The sequence below is a fragment of the Magallana gigas genome, chromosome 1 (assembly GCF_963853765.1).
Source record: "Magallana gigas chromosome 1, xbMagGiga1.1, whole genome shotgun sequence".
Taxonomy (NCBI): domain Eukaryota; kingdom Metazoa; phylum Mollusca; class Bivalvia; order Ostreida; family Ostreidae; genus Magallana; species Magallana gigas.
This window is the reverse complement of record NC_088853.1, coordinates 67136096-67160121: the sequence shown is the minus strand read 5'-3', so window position 1 is coordinate 67160121 and position 24026 is coordinate 67136096. Positions and strand designations below refer to the sequence as shown.

Sequence of the window (24026 nt, the reverse complement as noted above, 5' to 3'; positions counted from 1 at the left end):
TCATCGAATTGAAAGCGAGATAGAAAACTCAAAACTCTTTGTCACGTAAACAAAGCTTACGTCACGTTGTTGATGAAACTTAAATGTTGAAGTAAAAATTCTACTTTATTCAAAAACGAATTAGAAGAGGAGAAATCAGCTTGAAAACAACGTTTACGAGTACTAGTATATTGATCCAATGTAACCAAAAACACGGCACGAGGTATGTTTACATGACAAAGAATGGTGAGCTCAATATCTTGTTTATAACTCTAACACTGACACTTAAATTGTAATTGATTTCTAATGATCAATCACAATTTAAGTACCCGTAAACGTTGTTTTCAAGCTGATTTGCCCTCTTCTAATTCGTTTTTGAATAAAGTAGAATTTTTAAACATTGTAAACAATAAAAATTGAAAAATAAGATTAGACGAAAATTTAAATTGATGTTCGTTGTTTTTGATGTTTAGTTGATCCTTGAAATTAAATGTTCATTGAAGTGTAATTTTGATAACATATTGTATTGACAGGATCACTGTCCACAGATATTATTGTCATTTTCACATAATCCAAGAATTGAAGCCTCTGAATAATGTTGAAATCAAAGTGTATGGTGATACAATGTACAAACAAGACAAGCAGATGAAAATCACACATTGCAACAGGAAGTTCACCAAAAGGAAATTCCATATTGTAAAATTTGTAAGCATTGGTATGCAACGAATATTAATGTAACTACAAAATCAGATTGAAACATGTTGATTTGACAAGAATGCGATTTACACTGTCAAACACTGAACCTACAATACTAATTAGATTTGTTGGGTGATAAAGATGCTAAAGTAGGATACGTAATGATGATTCAATATTCAACTAGTTTTCTTTTTGATAGTGATATTAAACTTCTTGAAGATTTCATCATTTGTATTTTTTTTTTTTTTTTGGAAAAAGTTTTGACCCCTTTCAGTCATTGAAAACCTTAAATTGTGAAATGCCATCGTTTGATTATCTTTTTTTAAAAGTAGAAAATGAACATGAACGTTTTTTAATAGAAAATAATTAAAAAATATATTATAACGAACCTGAAGTGTAAAGAAACAGTTTTTAAATACGTTTCCGTGTCATTTTTCTGCTCTCTCAGTTTTATAAAGAAACCTGTTGTCCAAAACAACATGTCACATACTCAGAAAAAAATGCGAATATACAATACCTGTATACATATAATATATGCCGGATTTATGTGTATAAAAATAAATTACCTTAAAAACCTTCAGAAATGTTAATTTTTTATACAGGAAACTAAGAGATTACTATCTTACAATAAAGATGTAAAACGCTGTAAGAAAAGGGACCCTTATTTCAAATTGTCAAATTCAGAACTGTTAAATATCTAAGAAATAAAATAGTTAGAGAGTTAAGAAAATGCTGTTTGTGTAAGATTTAGACAAAGAGAACATTGTAAGAAAACGTAATATTATTTCAGGGTGTCAAATTAAACAGCCTTATTCTCCAGTCCTGCCAGATCTAAGGCTGGGTCAGTGACTAAGGAATTGCTCTATATTGTCAGTAGACTAACTATTCATTTCTAATCATTTTAAAGATTACGATATATTCTTCTGAACAATGAATACAAATTATAAGACAAAACAAAGAAAACAGGAAACCTTATGTTCAACTCATTTACAAATTATTATGAAAATTAAGACCAATAAAATATGTATTGATTCTTTCTGTTATTTTCCTTTTTGTTTATTCATACTCCAATAAAACGTAGTTATAGTTTAATGATGTGGTCATACAAATAAAAAGGAAACGAAAAATGCATCGATAAACGAACGAAATATCTTAATAAATGAAGAACATAAAAAAAGCAATCATGCTAGGCAATATATATTTTAGAGCTTTTATTTATCTCATTTTTCAAGATTTATCTCACCGACAGTTTAATAAGTAATCCTTAAATTTCTTATTTTTTTCCCTACGCACAACTGTATACCCATCCTTCATTGTTCAATAATCCAGCATGTTAAGCTTATCAAATATGCATTTTTTAGTCTTATTGTAACATAATTTATCAAGTTTTTGTGTAAACTTATTGATATCTTTTTTCCCAGTGGGTTGGTTTTTTTTTTAATTTTATGAGGATCAAGTGTTATAGCACAAAAATATTACTAAATGTTTTCTATCAAATTGTAATATGTTTCTTTTTCTTTTTCACTATTAATCACAATTGCTGCCATTTCATATTCTATATCATACAAAACGAGTTACCTCGCCTTAAACATTACGTTCATAGATATCTATACCTATTGGGATATTTTTGTCGGGTGACTAAAATATCAGCACTATGTATGTTCCATGAAAAGAATTGTATCCAACGTGGTCATTATTTTATATTTTGCGAAAGTGTAGATATAGTGTTGACCACAGCGAGTGTTCATAGTTTTGCAAGCAACTTGTTTTATTTAGCATGTACAAATGTGAAAGATGCAATATATGATATTGACAAGGGACAAAGGAAAGTGTAACTTTTATACGGCAGGATGTATTTATATTTGTAGTACACCATATCAATATACTTTCCTGTTACGACTATTTTCACTTTTATATGTCAAGATGTATTTATATTTGTAGTACACCATATCAATGTAATTAATATGTATTTACTTTCTTGTTACGAATATGCTCACTTTTTCTTTCCGGGCATTGTCTACATTTACTTAATTTTGTAAATTAGTGTTTATATCTTTATAATTAGTTTTACATTGCTGAATAGTAACTGATTTAACAAAACTGATAAATTTATATAAGATATCAATTTTGATTTATTAACAAGCATGTCTTTCAAAAAAATAAACACAAGTTTAAGATGAAAAAAAAAATAATGAAATTTGAATGTCCATACAATGAGAACCCTTACACTTGGTGTCAAGAAACCTACAACGTTTTCTTTAAATAAATGAACATAATTTCCAGCTCAAAGAAACAAAATCCTATTAGCAATTTGATGCCTGAATTTTTACCTTAAATGACTAACATAAGACTGATCGTTTGATTATAAAAAATTGAAACATAAAATGAAATTTTAAGCGCAATATGCACTAATCGCGTCCTTATTTCCTACAAAGTTGTATACTATTCTTTGCATTGGTTTAAGAGGAAACAGACAGAAACACGGTTCATATAATAAATGACCTGAATTCTTAGTTCAACATGACCTTATTTCCAAGAGAAATATGAAATTGTAATTTTCGAGTAATATGCACCACTAAACATTATGTAGAAACTACGAAGTTTATCTAAATTCTTAAGAACGATTAAAGAGGAATGACTGACGAAGGGATAAAGAACGGATAACACTCTTTATACTTTTAAGGCAATTGAATGGAGCTTGTCAGTTTGATCCTGCTGCCAGCGTCTCTCCCAGTTTGGTTCGAAACGCAGCGATTTCAATCCCGCTTTCCTCTCCTGGATACTCCAAATACGAATTACTATCGACAAGATCCATCAACTGAAGAGGTAAATTTTTCATTGTTCCTTTTTCTAAAGCAACCAAAAATAAAACATTTTGTCCGTTCCGTGAATAAATCGCTTCCATTCGTGCCATATTTAGTTCAAACATACACCAATGAGATTGCAGAAAATGTGACGTCATGAAACAGACAGTGTGTCTGCTGCAGTGAATCGCGTTGGTGATGTTGTCAGCTATGCCTGTTCCAGGGATAAAATCTCTGTGATGAATGCATAATCGCAAGTTACATTCCTCCTCGAGATATTTTACAAGGTTAAAGACGAACAGTCGTTCCTCGTCAGCATACGAAATAAAGGCATCGAAGCGAAAAGAACTCCGATCTCTGCCCTCGCATAAATGACTTTCGCTTTTATACTTTTCCTTGGCAACATAGTACATATATCGTAGTTTCCATCGGTACCTATAGAGTATGCGACTTACAGTGGTTGTCATGGAAACAATGATTAATGTCGTCATCAGAACTATTATGATTGTGTATGACGAACATTTTTTCTCCAAAATCTGAACGATCTGCCCAATTTCATTAAATGAGGTTGCCGTTTCATTTCCAAACGAGCAGGTATAATCATTTACACTAACAAAATCAATATGTTTAGAATCACGAATCCACTTAAGAAAGTCTAAATTTTCGCAAGAGCATTTCATGTTGTTTCCAACCAGATTTACTTGAATAGTACGTGTTGCGAAGGTATTTAATGAGGACCGTATCTCTGGACCTAACTCTGACAGTTGGTTGTAGGACAGATCTAGCCTGGTTAAGTTTCTCATATGATCAATCTTTACAACAAAGTCACTGAGTGCATTGTAGCTCAAATTCAAATGTGACATATTACAGTTGTGCTGGAACACTAGTTTTGGAAGATGGGCGATTCTGTTAAATGAAAGATCTAGGTTTGACAGCCTTTTTTGATACATGAACAATTCCCCATTTTTATCGTTTTCGAATACCTGTGCCAAGGCATTGTTGGATGCATTTAAGAACTCCAGACTTGTGAAAGGATTAAGGAATGATTTGGCAATTGACTTGCAAAAATTTTCTGAAAAATCAATGTATCTAACGTGTTCCATCCCAGTGAGTGGGCCAATAACTTCGTAGAAAATGTTTCGCGAAACAAATAAATGAGTTAACTTGTTATTTAGTCCGACTGGCAAGAACGGAATAAACATTTTGTTTAAATTGTCGTGATAATAGAGTCTGCGTAAATTCTTCGGGAGGTAAACTGTAAAGTTTGCCTTTTTAGAATAATTATCCAAATTTTCAGGAAAAGAGATGGGAGTAGCAAGGTTGTCATATTTTTTCCAACTGTTGCTGTTTTTGCGAAGACCTTCACATTTACAAGTTAAAATTCTAGAATCATTACAATGTTCAAAAAAATCTCCGTTCGTACCAACCTGGTGAAAAGAATTTTGAAAGCTAACGTTCAAAATTTGTACGTTTGAAAGGGACGCAAATTCCATGATGTAAAATCCGAAACTCAAAACGTTGTCCGCAATATTAAGAACGCGTAGAGACTTAGGGAGCAAGTTTAGAACACCTAGTTCGAAACTGTTTATTCGATTTGAAGCTAAATTTAGTTCTAGAAGTCCCGTATGCTGTAAAGAGGCCACATGATACATTCGCATTATTTGGCTGACTCCATATGTACAATGCAATTTCTCAAAATTTAGAGTCTGTATTTCGGAAGACTTCAAATCATGTGATACGTTGAACATAACCTCAATTGTCAAAATTCTGTTGAACGAAATGTCTAAATTCCTTAGATGTATATTTGATGCAAAAGTCCCAATGGAAACTTCTTGGAGCTTGTTTTCCGAAAGGGAAAGATTTTGAAGTAGTCTGTATCTAGCAATCGAACCATTGTCCAACGAAACTAAATTATTATTCGAAATGTCTAAGTATAAAAGATTTTTTGGAAGCGCTTGTGGTATTTTTGAGAACTTATTCTTTGCTAAATTGATACCAATGACGTTATCTTGAAAATGTGGCGCTGTATTTAAGTTTAGATCAGAACAATCCGCAAACAATTTTTTTCCGACGTCATAACATCTGCAGCGAGTGATAGTTGAACACTTGGATCCGCTTCCTGACTTCATAGTTAAAGAATAAATGAACAAAATGGGTATCCATTCTATGGCCATCATATCTGGAAAAGAAAACATTTATTTTAGTGATCGTTGCATTCAAACATTGTTTTTATTGATAGGGTTAAAAGTATGTACTGTTCTTAAGGAAGTTGGGTTTAAAAAAAAAAGATGAATGTATCTTATTTTGTTTTACATATGATTTGTTAAGGTATTATCTTTATACCGTGTATTTCTAGTTAAGAAGATTAAAATGGCCATTATCAGCTAGCCCTTTAACACTTTCTCTCCATCAGCTTTTTTTTGTAATCTATTACTCAATCTCCCCTTTTTTGTATCACTCCGTATGATGTCTACATATAGAATAATAATTTTGTTTTCTTCAAAATATCATATGCGCATTGGTCGTCAATAATAATAATAGTAATAATAATCAACGTCTTAAGGATCTGTTATTAAACGTCGATTTATATTTTTGTTGTACGAAAGTCATTTTCGTTCTTTTAAATAAGTATTCTCGACCCAGACAAGGTACTTTTTTAATAGGTAAAATTTCATTCAAAAAAACTACAGTATTAGGCATTCGCTGCATAAACGTGAGGAAGATATAAAAAAAAATAAAAATTCATGAGACACTTAAAAGTGTAGCATCTGAATTATACATGCAATGAATTGTTAGCAATTCAAAAAAAAAAAAATTTTTATTCGCGACGACTTTATTTCATATTTTAGCGAAGTTAAATAAATTCAGGACGACTTATTTTTGCAATCAGATCTTTTTCCTTTTTCTTAATATTATTTCACCTATATTCACATAAGGACAGGTTTAAGGTGAGGAATATTCGCGATGACGATGCTCTCGCAAATATAGTGAAAATTTTGTCTTATGCGGATAATATGTTTGTTGAGAACATAGTGTTTAACAGTTTGTTTGGTAATGAGTGATTAATGAAGAATATATATTTAAACTTTTTTGTATCAATTACATCTCTTAGTTGATCATTTTATTTATGAAAGTTAAACAGATCTATATAAGAATGAACTCCAAAATGTGCAATTATGTACACAAGTCCTGAGTTATAACACATGAAGTATTTTTTTTCTAATCATTTATTTGATTTGAGAGGCTCCTCAGAGATTAAGTGTTGATAATGATCGTACATTAATTTCATTTTATGATCTAGGACACTTGATTGATTAGCTTAAAACATGTACATCTTATAAAGAATGATTTAATTTAATTACAAATAACTGCAGAACTGTACCTGTAACTTAATGATAGTAAGAACATAGCTACAAGTTCGGCATATTGCATAACATCCACTAGCTATACACAACATGTGTTTATTTCAGTCCTATCTCGTAATCCCATGTAGTAAAACAATCTTTATGTATTTTTCAACTGGATTTATCTTCTTCATTTCCTTATAAAAACCCCACAAAACTATGTAAGAATTTTAAAATAAAACATAGAATACCAACACGCAGATAGGTTAAAGCAAATGAGTATAATGATTGCGGGATTTATAGTCCTTTGAAAAATGTTTCTTTTAAATGAAAGCAATGCTGTATATTTTTAACAAGTTCACGTGTTCACTTAACAATCTTTGTTCGTCGGAATCGATTCGCTTACTAAGGTAATTGCACCGTAGTATTACGTGAAAGTTTAAGTTATAAATAGATCATTTTTTACTTTAACAAAAAAAAAAATAATAAGAAGTGTGACTTTACTCCTCAGAGGTTCTTTAGTATGATTGATATAATAATTCAAGTAGTTTTATCGGTAGTTAGTCAGTTGTTAGTAACAGGAACTGTCGTATTATTCCCGCCAACAAAGGCTACCCAGTCTATACAAGTATAAACAATGTTTAGACACAGTATTTCATAAAAATAGTCAACTGCTACCTAGTTTATATAGGTATAAATTAGTAGCCATTAACTTCAGTTCCCTACAATTAAATGTTATGTTAGATAGTAAAAACAGTCATTCCTTCTTGAAGTTTACAATGCATAAAATTTTACAAAATTCAAATATAACGTTTACCGCACCGGTTTGTAACATAAGCCCTATTGTGACATATCTAATATTTTTCAGCCACTCAAATAGCGCATTAAAACAAGAATTAAGTTCTTAACGTATACATTACCAAAAACCCAGACCTTTGTTAATTGACTCTATTTACACATACTATTCTGGAGTTCTTCTTCGTGCACATTACAATTATTTCGGAACCATCTTTGTAGAAATGAATCATTAAGCACGGGATATGCTCAATATGATATTATCAAGTACGCAATTCCGTATTTAGATAGTGTAAAGTACATACTGAAAACGAAACTAGTAACTTTAACCTTTGATAATATTTTTGATTGAAGTTTGAATGTTTGTGTTGGTTAGTGTTTAAACGAATTTACAAATCACGATAAACAAAAAAATATTTGCGTTTTTTTTTCTGCAATTTTAGAAAAATGTTTAAGTGCTGACTTTTTACATTATGCTGTATGCTCGGAACTAACTCAATTTATTTTTTATTAGTTTTTGCTTTCAAACATTATGTCTGATAAAAGCGTAAAAATTATATGCTTAACTGAAGTAAAACTCAATTTTCACACTGCAGCAAAATAAATTTTAATATTTTTTTAAATATTCGTTTGATTACAATGCAAATGTTCTATGGGGGGGGGGACATTCTATTGATTTTTATTTCAATGTGCGTTTTATAACGCTAGGATACGCGTGGCTTTATAAGTGCTTTCTAACAGGGAGGATGGTTATTCACAGGGTTAATCCATACACTTACTTAATTACGGCATTATACTTAGGCCGTTTAAGTACATCTTCTTAGTATCAAAATGTATCAAGGTAGGAAGTGATTTTTATGAAAGCGGAAACTGTTTTGAATTTACATGTCCTTTTCTTTAAAAGTCTCGTCATATCTTTTTAGAATGTATGTTAAAATGCGCTAAAAAATCTTTTAGCTTATATGTTTATTTAATAAATATGAAATTAAATAAAAAGTTTGAAAAATACAATCTTTTCACATTTAATATTGTTTTCCATCAACACAAAATTAACGAGAAAAATGTGTTCATGTTGTGAATTTCATGTCTTGCTGAATGTTCCGTAACAACTGAATATGTCTTATTATTTACCTAATACAAAACATTTTCATTGTACAAAAGAAACGAATTATATGCAAAGGACATATTAGTTTTCAAATGATTTGTGTATCTCTACATCGGTGTCGTTATTAAGCTATGGACCGTATTGGAGGATTATAGTCAATCATTATACATTTTGACCATTATTCTTGATTTTTTAGTCATGGGTATGCTTTAACAAACATTATTTTGCAAATCGATTCTTAAAAAGCCTCATCAATTACAGTTTTCCTATTAAATATGATAATTTCAAGCACTAAACCATATACCATGATTTGTCCAAGCCAATCATTGTGTTATATATATGGTTGTTAAGTAATTTGTATTTTGAAGATGTTTGCTATAATTAAAGAATTGCAGTTTTGCTTTGAACTACATTTGCTTTAATCAAACAGAAAAATACCCCCTTCTTGTAAGGAACAACGTTTTAATAAAAAAAAATTTAAAGCAGCTAACCATGTAGATATCTTATGACCGTACTGCACAAGTCCTCTTGGTCAAAATCACAACAGTTTGTTTACTAGTTGACCTTTCACCTTACAGTTTTGTGTCTTCTTTTATGATAATTGGGCATTTGTTTTCCTGTTTATATATGGAATAATCAAGAAGGAGTAAATTTCTTTATAACGCGGACACTTAAATACCTGTGCTTATATTATAGTATTATCGTAGAACGTACCTAATTACGTTAATAAACAAATTCGTGATTATAATTTTCTTTTCATAAGATATAAGTATAACAAAAAAAATTACAAACTGTTATTAATTTTTTAAAGAAACATTTACATCATAAATGATTTAATGAATTTAACGGTAATTGGCTGATTCGTATGGCGATATATGTAAACACAATTCGGGAAGTTATAATTTCTTTACAAGTTATAGCTTTCCAAAAAGCTTTCCTGACTAAACAAATTTATTCAATGGAAGCAAAAAGCATGCGTGACTAAACAAATGTAATCAATGGAAGTATGCCTGTTTCATTTAGGGTATCTGATAAGAATCGAATTTTAATTTTTCGCTGCTGATCATAAATTCTAGTGCATGAACATGTATGTCACTTAAAATTAAATTATTTCATTAAATGTTCAATCATAAAAATTAGGAAAGGATATTCAAGCACGTATTGTTTTCGAAAGAGTGTGGGGGCAGCTTCATCCAAAACATCTTGACAAGCAATTAATAAAAGGGCAAATTCTCAAAATCATGAAAAAAAAATTCTACTTAAAACTTTAATTCAATTAGATTCCTTAATTCAGTTTCATTTATTACATGCTCCGACAAAAGTGGAGGAGGGCAAATTCATGATATATCCATTAATCATATATGTATATATTACATGCTCTGACAAAGTTGAGGGGGGTAAATCCATGATATTTCTATTTATTATATATCTTAAGTTAAGAAAAGAGCATGCTGCAAAAAAATGGGGGAAGCAGCCACCACTCCCCACCCCTGTCGGTACGTGCTTGCGATGTGTACACAAGGTGTGCTGGAGTATTCTTCTGTGATCCCAATTTGGTCTAGGCCACTAATCGGTGCGCATAAACTGTGAATGAGACATTTTGGCGCGAAGTCCTGCTTTACCATTCACGCAACGGCTGAGATCTCGATCCGATGGTTTGAATAAACTCATCCATTGGCATTGATCCATGGAGATGGGGTCAAATGAAATTTTTGACATATATTTTGTAGCAACTACATTTACTATACTTTGGATCAAATTTATCGAATTTACACACACACTTGACTAGCAATTGATTCATGTAGTGTTGAGGTACATTTAGTAAGACACGTGAGTTTTGTGCTCCTTTCAAGATGAATGAAATCGCCCAATTGATCGAAAATCGGGTAACATCCCACACCGGCGATTTAATTCCTACAGTGAACATTCAAGCTTTATGAATATATATTTGTTTTAATTCTAACTGATGATTCTTTGGTAATGAGGACAACCCAACACCAATTATTACTTACGCTGTACCGTCATAAACAATATGTAACAGTGAACATTCAAGCTATATGAATATATATTTGTTTTAATTCTAACTGATGATTCTTTGGTAATGAGGACAACCCAACACCAATTATTACTTACGCTGTACCGTTATAAACAATATGTAACAAATTGTTACGATGTCACCCCGCCTTTTTTTCACCGTTCAAAAAAAGCTAATCTATTTTTAAATCAGGATTACATACGTGCATGGTGAACAGCCGTTTTACTTGAAAACTCTTCTTCACTGATGTTATTACATCCCATATAACATGCTTATCAATGGTGAATGTAAATGCAATTGTGAATAAAAATGCTGACACATTAAACATGCATCGGTCAATCTTTTTTGTAAAAAATCTTGATATTGCTTGCTCCCATTGTCTGCGCTGTTTCGGACGTCAGGCAAATAATAATTTTAAAAAAACATTGCATTTATTGATAGGTTGTATTTATTGTTAATCAATAAATTAACACGCATACATAGTAAGCCTAGATTTCTTAAATTGATCTGTCCAGTGCATTGTCGAGCATGGATATACGTTTGTGGTCGGACAACGAAGGAATTATATGAATTGTGAAAAGTACACAAATACAACGCCACATTCTTATCTATAATTTTGTCTATTTTTATATATGTGTCGAATCGTTCGTTGGCTGTATTCTTCAGTTCTTAAACGACTGAAGTCTTTAAATGAATCAATAAATATTATTTGTGTAGTAATTTATCGCTGTATAAGTCATAAAAACACCATAAAAATACGAACCTGCTCATAAAAAACACCATAAAAATACGAACCTGCTCAAAAATTTGTAATTTAAATTCTAAGGATTAGATTTTTATTAAAATGATGTATGAGTAACATACATGTAAATTTCCTCCAACCTTTACGCACAAGTACTTTTATGATTTTTCTGTTAATAACATAGACCGATCCTTTCATTTTGGAGTTCCGAATAACAAAAAAAAAAAAACCCGGACTGAAAGAGAAGTGAGCGGTGAACGTTTTAATACAAATTGAGTGCACGGTGAGCGCTTTGTGAACGGTGAACGCGAACGGAGCGGAGTGGAGAACGCAAGTGAACGCACTTTGAACGCACGGTGAGCGCACTGTGGGCGCACGATGATCGCACGACAAAATGGGAAAATAGAACGTTTCAGGGACTGTATTACACAGTTAAACATGAATTTGTTAATCATTTGTTAATCAAGTATCAATTATAAAGAAATCATTTGTATGTCTGCTAGTGATCAAACATCTGTTTTAATGTCAAGCTTTTTCTGATCGAGTTGGTAGGCCATACCGAACAATCATTACACACTTATTATTTGTACAGCATTTTATCAAGGCCTGTGTTTGATCTGTTTTTTATGTTAAATCCTTTCATGATTTTATTATTTCAAGTCTTTAAGGCATTGTATACATCGTTCAATTGTTATTTAAACCAAAAACTATAATACATCATCAAAACACAATACACTTAATAATTAGACTTAATAAAAATTACTAATGTATTCAACACGTGCTTTAGAAATGAAACACGGGACTTTTTGTTTTTAACTTCCTTGAGTACTTAATTGTTCTTTATTTTGACAAAACGTCAGTTTTTGTGTTACCACTCTTGTATTTTTCAAAAAATCGTTTCAATAAAAACTGCTATTTTTTTAAAAAGAAATGACAATAAGGAACTCCCAAGTGGCCACTTATTGCACAAAAAATACCAAACAAATTGACACTTTCCTTACCGTTTGGTCCTTCAATATTCAAATTTTGAGTTCTTGTTTTGAGTTCCTGCTTTGGTTATTTGCTCGGCCAATTGATCAACACTGAGGAGGTCTTGTTTTGAGTTTCTGCTATGGTTATTTGCTCGGCCAATTGATCAACACTGAGGAGGTCTTGTTTTGAGTTCCTGCTATGGTTATTTGCTCGGCCAATTGATCAACACTGAGGAGGTTTTTGTGGAATAGACGCAAATCTCTCTCGTATGTTAAATGGTTTTAATTTCCCACAAACGTTTCAAGTCTTTAGCTCCCTCCTTGAGTTGAAGAACATTGCGTTGAGTATTTATATATACTATTAATACTTCCGGAATTTTTACATGTGATAGCAACCTATCAAGCACATGAAGGATTGAGAAAGATTCATTTCATTTTCGAGACAGGAAAAATGAACTTAATTGATGTACTTCATCTCTGCGATATTTATTGCATATTTATTTAACTTGTCTGCTTTATTTACCATCCTTCTTAGCTAACAATCAATCTACATGTTGCTGGGGTGATTTGTTTTCGTGGGCATTTGTAAACATAAAGTTTACGCTTGATTGAATCAATTTTCAGTACTTTCATGTTTATTTAAGTAAAAAACAATACTAGAGATGAAAACCATTTTAATTGTAGATTAAGTATAAGTTTTTCTTTTTAAGGAAATCATACATTTTGAAAATGGCAACGAGTATCTGGCCATCTAAATAGACTAGACCATCCAAATTCAATTGACATCATCTAGAATAATAGAATGATTATTTAATTGTCAATGCTTTACTTCCGCTTACATTTTTTCATTCCTTTGAATATTTATACATGTAATTACCGCTCAATTTTCAATCGATTTTCCTGCCGTTGCTATTAGATTTAAACAACTGTGTATATAGATTCAAACAAGCAACTCAATTCAGTTTACACAAGTCTTGTTATAAATATATACGCATTTTTGTCAGTATTAGATAATTTGATTATAGTTCACCCATATTTTTTAGGCTGTGATTCAAGACTACCGATATTGTTTTTTATTCCCATTGTATTGCTAAACTTAATGAGTTACATTTTTTCTGTCAAAATATTCCATTTCTTTTTTATTAAATTCTGATCTATATAAATATTTACCCATTGTTCCCTGCATCAAAACAGTTCTCACCATAACGTAATCAGCGACCTGTTGACTTTTAGCGTGGTTAATGTTTGTTAAACAATTTCCGGTGGAGCATGCACTTGTCTCGTGTCGGACTTTCCAGGTTAATAGGATGTTTGAAAATTTATCAATAACGATGATTTTATTGAAATAGTATTCCCATTGTATGTACTCCGTCATAGAATAATTGTTTTCTAAAAAAAAATGAGAATGGCAATTGGTACAGTGTACCGTAATCACAATCGACGAGGTCTAGTATATTTCAGAAGAATTGATCATTTTGCAACAATAGACGATGGAGATCTACTACTAAAATTAATTTGCAACAATGTCCTCCAAACCGGATGTGCCTAATCCGTCAAACTTTTTCAGAACCAACCTCCGCCGGAATAGACAAGTTTTACCGTATTATCTTTTCACTAACAACTCTCAGAGTAACTAGATATAGTTATCTATTTTATGGTTACATATTACATACTCGACACCGCTTCATCCTGGTTTTGGCATATATATATATATATATATATATATATATATATATATATATATATATATATATATATATATATATATATAATGCGCCATCAATTTTACAGAAAAAAAATTCTAGAAGTGAAGTGGAAGATGAGGTCCTAAAGTATCATTCACGGGACTTCAACGTTGCGACGAGTTTCGAGCGGAAAGCTGATTCTTCATCATCATCCCTGTTTTCTGGAAATTCTATGTACGACCTGCTTTCAATAAGATCAATAAAATAAAATGGAAGATTCGCCATAGCCAGTTTTTCTAAAGCAACTAGAATTAGAACATTTTCGCCATTTCGTGAATAAATGGCCTCCATGCGTGCCATATTTAGCTCAAACATGCACCAATAGGAATCCAAGAAGTGTGACGTCATGATAGCCACAGTTCGTCTGCTGTTGTGAATGGCGTTAGTGATGTTATCAGCAATACCTGTCCCAGGAATAAAGTCACGATTGTGTATACAGAGTTTCAGATTATGATTATCCTCCATCCGCTTCACGAGTTCAATTACAAAACGTCCGTCTTTCTCGGCATATGACACAAAGGCATCAAAATGAAACGAACTGTCAGTCATGCCATCGACATTTTCAACATTATCTCGATATTTCTCTCTTGCTACGTAGTACATATACCTTAGTTTCCACCGGTATCTATAAAGAATGCGACCAAAGGTTGTTGTCAAGGTGATAAATATCAATGACGTCATTATCACTATAGTAACTATGTATGAGGCGCAATGTTTCTCCATAACTTGAAGCAAGTTGTCAATATCTGAAAAATTAGCTTTAAAAGAATTTCTAAAGGTACAAAGATAATCATCAAGGTTCAAGAACTTCACATTTTTAGATTTAGCCATCCATCTTAAGAATTCCAATTGCTCGCAAATACATGTTAACCTATTACCTGTAATATTAACGAGTATTTTTTTGTTCCGTGACAAGGAATCGATTGCATTTTGTGTTTTTTCATCCAAGAACAATAACTGGTTATTTGAGAGGTCAAGTCGCTTAAGACGTTTCACGTTTCCCAGAGGCACAGAAAACTCGCTCAGAGAGTTATCACTGATGTCAATAGTTTCAAGTTCATTGAGATTACGAAAGATGGCTGGAGGCAGTCGAACAATTCGATTGCTTCTTAAGTTCAAAGTTGTCAAATTGACAAGATTTCGAAATATGTTCCCATTGTAGTCATCTTCTAAAACTTTTCCTAAAGCATTTTTGGATAGATCAAGGTAAGACACATTGTTCATACCGTCAAAGAATTGGTCAGAGATAAAATTGCAGAAATTGTTTGATAAATCTATATATCGGACACTGTTTGCTCCCAAAATTGGGCCATTTAATCCATAGATAATGTTGTTTTGAAAATACAGATGAGTAATCTTCGGTGGGCCTAATGATGTAAAGGAAAATTTTTCAAGAGTCATTTTATACATGTTATCGTGAAAATAAAAGACTTCCAAATTAGGCGGAAGATAAAGACTGAGAGTAGACGAGACTTGACTATTTCCCGTAGTCTTTGAGTCTTTGACCGGGTAGTTTGATCTCACAGAAGTCTGCTGCGTACGTGAATCATTGCACACATTTAACAAATCACTATATTTAAGTTGGTGAAAATAAGATTGAAAACTAATATTCAGACTTATCATGCTATGCAAACTACCAAATTCTGCAATATAAAACCCATAACTCAGTACATTGTTAGCTAAATTAAGATGTTTTAAGGATTTCGGCAATGTTGATAAAACTCCGAATTCCAAGCTGTTTATACGGTTGGATGCTAAATTAAGCTGCTCAAGTTGAGTGCTTTTTAAATCCGAAACGTGGTATTTCCAAATTATGAAACTCACTCCATATGTGCACTGAACATTTTCCAAATTCAAAACACGAATTGACGTGGACAAACTTAGGTCATGCGATATGTTAACCAATACTTCAAGGGTCAATTCTTGATTATTAGAAACATCCAGATGGGTAAGACTTTTTGAATTTAAAAAGAAACCTAGTTCGATGGACTTTAGTCCATTGGCGGAGAGACTGATATTGTGTATGGCCTTGTAGTTTGATAACGACGTTTCTTTTATAGTTTCTATAACGTTCCTTGATATATCAAGGTAACGAATATTCCGAGGAAGAGAAAGCGGGAATTCTGAAATGTTGTTACGTGTGAGAATAATTCCGGTAACCTCATCGTTGAATAATGGCGCAGATTGTAGATTCAGGTTTGAACAGTCTGCAAAGAGAATTCCAGAGTCTTCACGTTTATAGCAAGTGCAGTTGTGGTTTGATGAACACTTGAAGGTTTCTTTTTCTGTAAGCATTAGGGCAACCATTGGTAGTGTCCAAAGCACTGGATGTAGAAGAAACACCATTTTCTGAAAGTAAAAAGAAAAAAAAAACCTCTGGTATTTAAAGGTCACACTTTTTTAAAAATCGAAAAATGACTATTAAGGCGTGTAGTATTATTTGTGTGCAATTTATAAATTAATATGCATCTGTTATTTTATTGTAGGTATTTCATTTTTAAATAAATTTTCTTAAGGGAGTCAAATTTATTTTCAAATACGTAAAACATTTATTTAAAACGCTATACATTATTAGACATTTGCTGCATAATTTTGAAAAAGAAATGTACTCCAAACGCCAGTTGTCACGCCAAAGTCCGTTTGTCTGAGCCAAAATCTCATGATATGCTGCCAATACCGACTCCAAAATCCACTGCTAACTTAATAAGATCATTTGGCAGGGTACTAATAGGTTAAATCACGAGTTTTAATTGTGACGTCACAAACGTTTAACGCTGATAAATACAACGTCACAAGCGAAAATCAAAGATCACGCTTGTGGCTGTTACTGTGGCTCTTCCATTAATTGGAACTTACCCATAGGATAATACAGTAATTTTGAGGTATAATTCGCATTTGCGTACAAGACAAGAAGGTAAAAAAAAGTAAATATAAGCATTAAATCCTTATTTTTTGAAAGATATAGTCTCATAACTGCAACGGTGTGTTAGTTTTACGTTTAAACGAAATTACAAATAATGGTAACAGAAAGATATGGAGATTTTACTGCAATGTTGGAATATATTTATCTACTAATTTTTTGCATAATGGGGTTTGCATTTTTACAAACTAACTCATCTTATACTGATTCTAAATTTTGAACTATATCCTTAAAAACTGCATCTTTATGAAAAAATATATAGTTAAATAAACAAATATAACTTTTTTTCACACACATTGCAGTAAAAGAAATTTAGATATATTTTTACATGTATATCGGTTTGAAAACATTGCAAATAAAAACCGCTTTATGAATCCGGACTATTTCAATACACGTTTCAGATCGCTAAGGTCCATGTGGTTTTTACGGTGTTCGGCATGGAAAGGATGTTATTTTACATGGTTAATCCATAAGCTTACTAAATTTCATAATTCTACTTTGGGGGTTGAAGTACATCTTTGAAGGAAGTAATTTAATTTTTGTCACAATTTGCAACGTATTGAAAATCGAGCGGAAACTATTTTAGATTCAATATAATTACAATTATCTCATCCTTTAAATTTTCAGAATGCATGATTGTGCTCTTAAAGTTGTTGATTCATATTTAAAAAATGAATATTAAACATAATAAAATGTCTGAAAAATACCATCGTTAAACATTTCTTAATATTTTTTCTCACCCCCCCCCCCACCCCAAATAAAAATTATATTGAACAAAATTCAAAACGTAAGAATTTACGTTAAGCAATATACATTTCTGTATATAAGACTTACATCTAATTAATTCAATCTGCAGTTTAGAATAGGCTATTACATGTATTAACTTAACAGAAAACCGGAAAAATGGTACCGATGACTCCTAAAATGCCCGAGAGTTTTATATCAACTAGAAATCATGCATGGACATTAGTTGTTTTTTAGTTCCATATGAAATGGAAAAAAGGAAAAAAAACCTTTAGGTATAACCATAAACTTGTTTGTCACTTTGGAATCGGTTTTATTTGTTGTAGGGAGGGGGGGGGTGTTCTTCGATAGCCAATATTTTCCTGGTTCTTGGGGGCCTATCTTGTTGGTTGCAAATTCTTGTTGAATTTAAAAATATTAAATAAAAACGTGTGTATACGGGCAAAATAAGCCACATAAGCCATGCTCTTTGGTTCCCCACAAACAATGTTATTCCACAATACTTCTCCATTATAAGTTCAATAAGCTTACTATATCAGTTTGTTATACCTTCACTAATACTATTAACTCCCTAAAGTGATATATACTGAAGAGAGGCTATAGATAAAAAAAAAAGATACGACTACAGTGAGAACCAGCAATATCAAAATGATTGAATCTTTTTCAACGATTAGGTGAATCACCCATTTATTTAAAAAAGTGTCTTCCTTTAGAATACTAGTTCCTGGACAAAGTCACCTATAATCACGATTTCTACTTAACTGTGAGATTTTTCCCCGTTACAATTACAGCAAAGTTTAGCTGTAGAGGAAGAGACAGTTGGAACCCAGTGCTACAGTAAATCAATTTTGTAAGTACGCAAACAGTGTTATTTGACAATTTTGGTCAAAGAATCTTTATATGGCGCGATGTCAAAAGAATTTAAATAAAGAAGGAATAGCTGTTAAAAATAACGTGCTTGCAAATTCTAATTGACAGAATATAAATTTGCATTTGATAGTTTTACAATTTCATTGTATTTAATTCTTGATTGTTTCTTTATCTTTGAAATGTCAAAGGCTTTTCAGGATATTTAGCAAGCGTGGTAAAATGGCTAAGATGACGTGTTATGAATAGAAATAAAATATTCTTTATTAATAATACCAATAAAGCCATTTAGAAAACTAAACATAAGAATATGCTTAAAGTTTTTCTTTTGCTTGGTATTTCTACTGACACGTAAATTGATTAAATGATCATGACGACAGGATGGGAGAAAAGGATAAAAAAGTGTCCAAAAGACAGTAAAACTAATATAGACACGTTTCCAAGACTAATATGTCGAACACGTGTATGACACAGTTGAATAGGAATTTGTAAATTGTTTTTTTAATTAGGAAATGGAAATCATTTGTACATTTAATACTAGTAAAATCTCTTGTTTTTTTATGTCAGACTCTTTTATATAAGAACTAGACTTTGAACCGTGCGTGCACGGGTTGACATTGCATATGATATCGGACATTTACGAAATAGATACATCGACACACCGTATTGTTGACATTTACATAACCAATATTTAAGCCTATAATAATGCTATTAATTTCACTACACTCTGCTTAGTTAGAATAATCTAACTGTGTCTCTGGACAGGCCATCGCAACAGTAAAAATGTCTCCCAAATACCCGTAATTTAGCAAAAAATTGCAGAATCGCTCCGAAACGATTTTGGAGAAAATTAATGAAGCTGCATTGAAAATAACAGTTAAATTATTTATAACAAACCATTTTGAGACTTTAAATATCTTTCCTTTAAAAAATTTGATTCATTTTTATGAAGAATTCAACACTTTTTCATCAACTTTTTACTTGCTTCGAATTTACACACCATATTGAACTCTCGGGATTTTTCATATTAAATGCACACTGAGTTTGAGTTATATCCCGTATTTCCAAATTTGCAATGAAAATTTACACTTATTTGTATTATCATTTCTAAGTTTATCCATGCAAATGTCATATTGTGGAAACATAAACCAAAGAGCCTCTCGTGATTTAGCGTGAATGTAATTGCTCATGCGCAAGATTGTAATATCCAAAAAATCCAGGTGATTTCCGAATTTTTTAAAGGAATTTTCGTTGATTATTAATAAGCAAAGCTTAATTGAGAAAAAATAAAAGAATTGGTAATCTTCAGGTACCAATGATGTTTAAAATGTATAAAACAAAAGACAGTACTCTTCCGATTTCTCGGTATTAAAGCCCAAAAATTCGAGTCTATTATTTTAATATGGTAGTATAGATTAGTAGGCCGCTACAAATTTAAACACTACATCATAAATCAACACACAAAAGACTTAGACTTCTGTTAAACAAAACTTGATGTGCTTTAGAAATGATTTTAATATTTTTTTTCTCTTCCTTCGTTACTTTATTGTTCTTTATTTTGACAAATCACCAGTATTTCCTTCACCACACATGTATTTTTCAAGAAGATCATGTCAATAGACACCTGGTGTTTTTTATAAAGATATGAGAAGAAGGAACTGTCAAGTGGCCACTTATTGCACCAAAAATATAAAAAAAAATCGACAAATATCATACCTCTCTGTCCTCCAATATTCAGCGTTTTGAATTTCTGTTCCGAGTTCCTGCTGTGATCGATTGCTCGACCACTTGATCAACGGTGCGAAGATTTCTGGGAGGGAAGTAAATCTCTTTCAAATGTTACAAAGTTTTATTCCCATAAAAACTTCAAGTCCTTAGCCTCCTACTCGAGATTAGGAAGATTGCGTTGAATGTAAACTCATATTTAATTTATCTTTTAACACTTCCGGACATTTTACATGTGATAGCGCCTAATCAGGCTCATGAAGTTTTTTTTTAGAAAATTCTATTTGATTTATCGTGACATGACATGACATGTACTTCATCATGATATCTAATACTAAATATTTATTCAATTTGTCCACCTTTCTAATATCCTTCCTAGCCAACAAAATATCTACATATTAATTACCGGTAATTATCTGTTGCATATACTTTGTCAATGACTACGTGAGTAAACCACTCACTCTGTTTTGTCAAAATCAATCAACTATTACACTTTAATTTGTAGAGTGCGATCTTAGAGTGACTTGTTTTCTGAGAGTCTATAAAGTGTAGTGTATATAAATCAAATTTCAGTACATTTTTTTGTATACTTTAAAAATAAAAACAATACGAGAAATTAAAAAATCTGTAGATTGCTTATTTCTCCATATCTATATATACTTTTCATCTTAAGGTGATAAGACATTCTAAAAATAGCTACCCTCGTAATTGACCATCCAAGTTTAATTGACATGCTTTAAAATAATGTAATGTTCAAATAAATAGTCTGTGTTTTAATTTAGTTAGTTTTACTTACAGTGACGATGACTCAATTTGTCCGGCGTATTCTCCAGATGTTGCCTCTCTTTGCCTTTCTGTTTGAGGAGGTATACCCATTAGTGTGTTCATCTAACCGAAACTGTACCTGTTATTACGATTCCGAAATTCTATTTGCAAACTGTTCAAATCTGCATTTGCAACAGGCACCAGTTTTCAACGACGACGTCTTCGGAATCATTCTCGCCAACAACAGGATCAAAAAGTTTCCGACCCAACTTCCACAAAACACCATTCATCTCGACCTTTCAAATAATTCATTGAGAAACATTGAACAAGCGATATCGGCAAACTTAAAAAACTTACGTAATTTAAGCCTCTCGCGCAATTTTCTCCAGTCAATTGAATTAGGTTCGTTTGTTTACTCTAGAAGTCTGGTTCATCTAGATATATCTCACAATCAGGAACTGACTCTTGAAGTATTGGTCAACATATCACGTGATCTTCGATATTCCACGTCAATCCGTGTTTTGAACTTCGAAAGTCTACAGTGTACTTACGGAGTAAGTTTTATTATTCGGAAATACCATATTGCAGATTTAAAAAGCACTCAACTGGAAAAACTGAACTTAGCTTCCAACCGTATAAATAGTTTGGAGCTCGGAGTTTTATCGACATTACCAAAATCAATTAAACACCTTAATTTGGCAAATAATGATCTGAGTTTTGGATATTATCTCGCAGAATTTGGAAATCTACAAAACATAGTCAGTTTGAATATAAGTTTTCAGTCTTCTTTTCACCAAATATGGACAGAGAATTTTTTAATTAGGTGCAATGATACAAGGAGCAGATCTGTTTGTAGATCTGAGAGATCAACTGATCAGGATGACGGTCAAAAACAAATAAAATGGAACAACTTCTCTTTAAAGCGGCGAATGAACATCAGTATATATTTACCACCGAGAATAGAAAAACTTTATCTGCACGACAACTTGTATAAGATGACTCTTCAAGATTATTCGTTTACTTCGCTTGGACCACCATCTTTGACACATGTGTATTTACAAAATAATATTATCTACCAATTGAATGGCCCCATCACAGGTCTGACCAGCATCTATTATATGGACATGTCAAACAATTTCTGTGGCTTTATTTCTAGTTGTTTCTTTGACGACTTTAAAAACATGTCGTATCTCGATCTATCCCAAAATGCATTAGGAGAAGTTCTGGAAAATGATGTTGATGGTCAAGTTTTCAAAAACCTTCTAAAGTTGTCAACCTTAAACTTAGCAAAAAACCGAATTGTTCGACTTCCGACGGCCATCTTCCGCAATCTCAATCAACTGGAGATATTGAACCTCAGCTACAACTCCCTCAGTAACTTTTCTGTACCACTAGGAAAAATGAAACGGCTTAAGCGACTTGACCTCTCAAATAATCAGTTGACGTTCTTGGATGAACAAACACGAACCGCAATCGATTCTCTGTCCCGAAAGAAAACAGTACAAATCAATATGGAAGGAAATAGATTAATGTGTGATTGTGAACGATTTGAGTTCCTAAAGTGGATGAGCCAATCAAAAAACATAAAGTTTACACATTTTGATGATTACTCCTGTGATTATATCAACTCTAGATTCAATTTCTCGAACATTGACCATTTACTTCAAGTCATGGAGAAGCAATGTGCTTCATACATAATCACTATAGTGACAATGACGTCATCAATTATTATTGTTCTGACAATCACATTAAGTCGCATTGTGCATAGATACAGATGGAAACTCAGATACATGTATTACATAGCGAGGGAAAAATACCGAGGTAATGTAAAGAAGCCAAGCGGCACGAATGGCGGTTCTTTTCATTTTGATGCATTTGTTTCCTACTCCGAGAGCGACAATCAGTTTACATTTGATCTTGTAAAGCGGCTGGAAGAAGATCATAATCTGAAACTGTGTATACACAATCGTGACTTTATTCCTGGGACAGGTATTGCTGATAACATCACTAACGCCATTCATAATAGCAGACGAACTGTGGCTATTATGACGTCAGACTTCTTGCTTTCCTATTGGTGCATGTTTGAGCTAAACATGGCACGCATGGAGGCCATTTATTCACGAAACGGCGAAAATGTTCTCATTCTTCTAATTTTAGAAAAAGCTGCTGTAACAAAACTTCCACTTTCTATAATGGATTTTATTGAAAGCAGGACGTACCTAGAATACCCAGAGAACGCGGGGGATGGTGAACTGTTTGCTTTTCGGTCGAAACTTTCTGCAACATTGAAGTCCCATGAATGCGATTTCAATACCATATCTTCCAATGCAGCTGTATAAAATTTAAAAAAAAAACCAAATATTGTCTGAAAGTTGCAAATGCTTTCTTTTTAAAATATTGTTGCTCATACTATGGTAAAGTTTTTAAGTATGGAGTTTTAATGTCATAAAGGTTGTGTTTATTTGTTTAATTTCTATCTTATATTTCTACTGAGCTGATAACATTTCAATAAAGCAAAAATGCTCGTGATAATTGAGTTTAATTTTTGTTGCATTCCATTTGTACGTAAATCAATTAATGTCCTGATTCCTTACACTCAAACGACCATAGGTAATTTATTCAAAGGGTGTATATACATATAGATGTTGACATTAATGTATGCAATCAAAATATCTTCCTTGAAAAAAAAATCTTCTGTTTTCTACAATAAAAACATATCATTTATGAAGCAATTTATATTTATAAATCTTTTGGGGGGTGTGTGGGTGTCATGTCTACCTCTACCTAAA

The 24026-nt window shown here is 32.1% G+C and overlaps 2 protein-coding genes across 6 annotated transcripts; one reads left to right on the top strand and one right to left on the bottom strand.

Annotated features, from left to right (window-relative positions):
• Positions 1 to 450: 450 nt before the first annotated feature.
• LOC136270011 (toll-like receptor 4) lies at positions 451 to 20771 on the bottom strand. Of its 5 annotated transcripts, XM_066066311.1 has the most exons (4): positions 20464 to 20771; positions 13642 to 16565; positions 12502 to 12791; positions 5519 to 5658 (listed from the first exon to the last, which is right to left on the bottom strand). In XM_066066311.1, the coding sequence occupies exon 2, from the start codon at positions 16560 to 16562 to the stop codon at positions 14307 to 14309; it is 2256 nt and encodes a 751-aa protein (XP_065922383.1). In that variant the 5' UTR covers positions 16563 to 16565; positions 20464 to 20771; the 3' UTR covers positions 5519 to 5658; positions 12502 to 12791; positions 13642 to 14306. The 5 variants fall into 5 exon arrangements, with proteins under 5 accessions (XP_065922279.1, XP_065922358.1, XP_065922326.1 ...); XM_066066254.1 differs by lacking the exon at positions 20464 to 20771 and having other exon boundaries at positions 452 to 5658; positions 13642 to 14162; XM_066066207.1 differs by lacking the exons at positions 12502 to 12791; positions 20464 to 20771 and having other exon boundaries at positions 451 to 5658; positions 13642 to 14163.
• LOC136270069 (toll-like receptor 4) lies at positions 18614 to 23667 on the top strand. Its single transcript, XM_066066454.1, has 2 exons — positions 18614 to 18730; positions 21271 to 23667. Exon 2 carries the CDS (start codon positions 21276 to 21278, stop codon positions 23574 to 23576), a length of 2301 nt encoding a protein of 766 aa, XP_065922526.1. The 5' UTR covers positions 18614 to 18730; positions 21271 to 21275; the 3' UTR covers positions 23577 to 23667.
• The last annotated feature ends 359 nt before the right edge of the window (positions 23668 to 24026 follow it).